The sequence below is a fragment of the Microtus ochrogaster genome, unplaced genomic scaffold (genome assembly GCF_000317375.1).
Source record: "Microtus ochrogaster isolate Prairie Vole_2 unplaced genomic scaffold, MicOch1.0 UNK110, whole genome shotgun sequence".
Taxonomy (NCBI): domain Eukaryota; kingdom Metazoa; phylum Chordata; class Mammalia; order Rodentia; family Cricetidae; genus Microtus; species Microtus ochrogaster.
This window is the reverse complement of record NW_004949208.1, coordinates 484,267-488,396: the sequence shown is the minus strand read 5'-3', so window position 1 is coordinate 488,396 and position 4,130 is coordinate 484,267. Positions and strand designations below refer to the sequence as shown.

The following is a 4,130-nucleotide window of genomic DNA, read 5'->3' as shown; positions in this document are numbered from 1 at the left end:
GCGCGCGCATGTGTGTGTTGTGTTGGAGACTGGACGTGCTAAGCAGGTACTCTGCATTAACCCTAACTCTGGATTTGTTAGTTTTGTATTTGTTTTGTTTTTCTTCAGTGAGGAGTTTTACTGAGATAAAGGGAATGGGGGAAGGACGAGAGAATGGGATAGAGAGACTGAGAAAGACAGAGAGACCCTGCGAGGAGAAGAGGAAGAAGAGAGACAGTGATTTACTAGAATGGGATAGAGAGTCTGAGAAAGACAGAGAGATGCTGCGAGGAGAAGAGGAAGAAGAGAGACAGTGATTTACTAGTTCTTACACTAGCTCAAACGCCTTTAAAGTTTTAAAAGTATTTATTTTTATTCATGTGTTTATGCATGTTTGTGTGTATCAAGGTCAGAAGAGGGGACTGGATTTTTTGGAGCTGTAGTTTAGAGGAGGCTGTGAGCCACCTCTTATGGAACCAAGCTCCAGCCCTCTGCAAGGCTTAACCATGAGTCATCTCTCTGGCCTCTGGCCTCAAACTCTTGTTCCTCCTACCTCAGCGTCTTTATTTTGTCCATTTTTTTAAATTTATTTTTTGTTTTGTTTTGGTTTTGTTTCTTGAGACAGGGTTTCATCGTGTAGCCCTGGCTGTCCTGGAACCAGGCTGCCTGCCTCTGCCTCCCAAGTGTTTCCTCGGCTTCTTAGGTGCTAGACCATCACAACCAGTTTTGTTTTGTTTTCTTTCATTAATTTTAAAACAGGGTCTCACGAAGCCCAGGCTGGTCTTGAACTGCTGACATAGCTGAGAATGACCTAGAACTTCTGATCCTCCTGCTTCCATCTCCTGAGTGCCTGGATTACAAAACTACATCACTGCACCTACTTTACTGGGTGCTAAGGAACCCAGAGCTTAGTGCCTGCTAGGCAAGTGTTCTCCCCACTGAGCTGTGTCTGCAGCCCCCGAGCCTCATATTTTAATATTTAAGTACGTGCCTGACAGCATTTCAGGAACCCTTGCTCCCGGGCTGTGAAGTGGGTGATGGCTTGCTTATTTATTTATTTATTTATTTATTTATTTATTTATTTATTTATTTATTTATTTATTGTTTGAGATAGGGTTTCTCTGTGTAACCCTGGTTTTGCTGTCCTAGAACTCACTCTGTAGAATAGGCTGGTCTCGAACTCACAGAGATCCATCTGTCTCTGCCTCCCAAGTGATGGGATTAAAGGTGTGTGCCACCTCCACCTGGCTGTCTGTCCAGGTTGACTAAAATTGACACGTAGCTGACTGGACCGCAAGGCCAGGGAAACACCTGGGAAACTCACAGCTTAGAACCCGGAACTAATTTCTCTTCTCACTTCTTCAGGCTTACCTTCGAGCTATCGACGTGAAGATCCTGCAGCAGCTGGTGACCCTGAACGAGGGCATCGAGGCAGTTCGTTGGCTGTTGGAGGAGCGGGGAACACTGACCAGCCATTGCAGCAGTCTTACTAGCAGCCAGTACAGCCTGACTGGTGGAAGCCCAGGCCGCTCAAGGCGGGGCAGTTGGGACAGCCTGCCAGATACCAGCTCAACTGACCGGCTGGACAGTGTCTCAATTGGCAGTTTCTTGGACACTGTGGCCCCCAAAGAGCTGGATGAACAAGGACCCCCTGGGCCTTCCTGTCCTGAGATTGACTGGGCAAAGGTTATACCCAGTGAAGCCAGGACTGAGGTGGATGTAACATCCACCAAGCTAGGGAGCTTAATGGCTCCTTGGAAGCTCCCAGGAGACGAGCCTCAAGGTGGACCACCTGAGCTATCGGAGGATGACAATGTTAAGCAGGGCTTTGAGGCTCACTGGTTCTGGGGACAGTGCCAGGATGATGTGACCTTCTTGTAAAAACTTCCCTATTTGTGCTTTGTGGCTCTTTCAGCCTGTGGCCCAAGTCTTTCTCAGTTTTCCCTCAACCTCCTACTAGACAGAAGCTATACTGAAATCACTTACCACAGAAGCCTGGCTTCTCTCTCTGCTCCCTGGGGAGCCTTTGCATTTATCCCTCAATTATTGGGTCCCTGGAGCTATTTCCATAGAGATATTGACTCTAGAGAACTAGCCGGTGGCTCCTGATGTAAGGGTATCCCACATCCTTCCCCAGTGAGGTGAAGGTTTATGAGATTATGGTTTCTAGGACATCACTGAAGAAGAGATGGGGGAAATAATCTCATCCAAACCCTGGGAGGCTGGGATGCCTCATAAAAGATGGAGAATTGGAGAAGGGCGTTCAGGACCAAACCTCCATGGATTGGCTCTCCTCCATGCCTTTGGAGTTGGGAGACAACCCTTTGCTATCTGCTGAGTGATGTCATTTCCTTTTATGGTACAGGGAAGAGTGCTTCCTCTATAGCAGTCCTGGTTGGTGTGTCATAGGCCTGTATGGAGGGTTCCTGAGTCCCTGTTGTCCTGCCATTGCCTCCTGTGAGAGGGAACACATCACTCTTGCTGCAGATGTCTGTGCTGCTTTGATCAGGTTCTTTCTTTTCAAACATGGTGTTTTCACCCCTGGTTGGTGCTGTAATGACATTCTTACCGGGTGGTGAGAAACTCAGAGGCCTCCACCTCGGCTCTCAAATCTGCTTAGCTCACTTTCCTGGAGACCCTGTCTGGCCCTGGCCCTGGCCCTGTTTCTTACCTCCAGATCCATCTGCCAGGAGTTTAGCTTGAGCGTCTTCACGTCTCAGTGTCCTCTTTTGGCCTCTGCATTTTTATGTGCCTCTTGTCCCATTGTTGTTTGGAAACAAGGAGAGTGAATTCTCAAGGTTCTGGGGACACTCTCAGATGGCGGGATGATCTTGTCATCTCTGACTCTGCTCACCCTTCCCTCATCCTGGCCAGCTTCCACCATTTGATCATAAGAATGCCTTTCTCAAGTTGAAACACAAGGAATCCCCTTGTTTGAGCTACAGTGTGGGAGTGTGGTAGGAAAAGACAGAGACCCTGTGGTTCCTGGGCCTCATTGCGGGGAATAGACTGGAAAGTACTTTAGGGCAAGCCTATGACTCCTGGACTTGGGGGTAATTGGTGCTGGCTCTAGGGCTGGATCCCAAGACCCTAGCTAAGTACACTGGTGAAGAAATTCAGGGAAATCGCCATTCTGGGCCTCAAGGAAAGGGCAGGCCCAGAGAAGGGGTGGCAAATGCCGTGATTTATACCTAAGTAAGCTGGGCACTCAGAAGGCAGAGGCAGGCGGATCTCTATGAATTCCAAGCCGGCCAAAGATATATACATAGTTAGACCTAGTCTCAAAAAGCAATCAGAGGGGGGCTGGAGAGATGGCTCAGTGGTTAAGAGCATTGCTTGCTCTTCCAAAGGCCCTGAGTTCAATTCCCAGCAACCACATGGTGGCTCACAACCATCCGTAATGGGGTCTTGGTGCCCTTTTCTGGCCTGCAGGCATACACACAGACAGAACACTGTATACATAATAAATAAATAAATAAATAAATAAATAAATAAAATATTTTTGAAAAAAAGCAATCAGAGCCGGCTGGTGGTGACTCATACCTTTAATCCCAGCATTTGGGAGGCAGATCTCTGTGAGTTTGTGACTAGGCTGGTCTACAGAGCGAGTTCCAGGGCAGCCAGGGCTACACAGAAAAACTCTGTCTCCAAAAACCGAAACCCAAACCAATAAAACAAAAACAAAGAAACCAGAGTGACTTCTTGGAGATTAACCCTTTGAGTCCCAGGTAGCTGCGGGCCCTGAAACTGGATTATACTGGAGGGGAAAGGGCCGATCTTTGTTCAGGGGACCCTCCTGAGTTGGAGGAGTCTTCCCCAAAACAGTCTTTCTGCTTTCCAGAAATTTCATTTTGGGGAAAGGAAAGTAATCATGTTGATTGTGCCTTCTCTCCTGTCTCCCCAGCCCAAACACCTCAATAGTTTTATAGCCACCAAATCCTACAGCAGTTCGGCCTCTGGCTTTCCTATCTATAGACCTCTCCTCCCATGCCCTCAAAGTGATTGCTATGTCTACAGTGACCTCAGATTCTTTTCCGCTGTAGCTGGACTTCCTCACCGTGCCCCATAGTTCTGGGACTCCTGCTTTCTTTTCCTCAGACTGGAATTTCAGATGCCTTGTCTCGGTCCACACTCTGAGCCATCTATAGTGT

At 48.0% G+C, this 4,130-nt stretch overlaps 1 protein-coding gene across 1 annotated transcript in view; it reads left to right on the top strand.

Annotated features, from left to right (window-relative positions):
• Lurap1 (leucine rich adaptor protein 1) overlaps positions 1–3,303 on the top strand; it is a 9,821-nt gene extending 6,518 nt beyond the window's left edge. The window contains exon 2 of the mRNA XM_005371490.2: positions 1,345–3,303. Within this exon, the coding sequence (XP_005371547.1) occupies positions 1,345–1,860 (516 nt within the window). The 3' untranslated portion in view covers positions 1,861–3,303. The remainder of the gene's footprint in view (positions 1–1,344) is intronic.
• Positions 3,304–4,130: the final 827 nt, after the last annotated feature.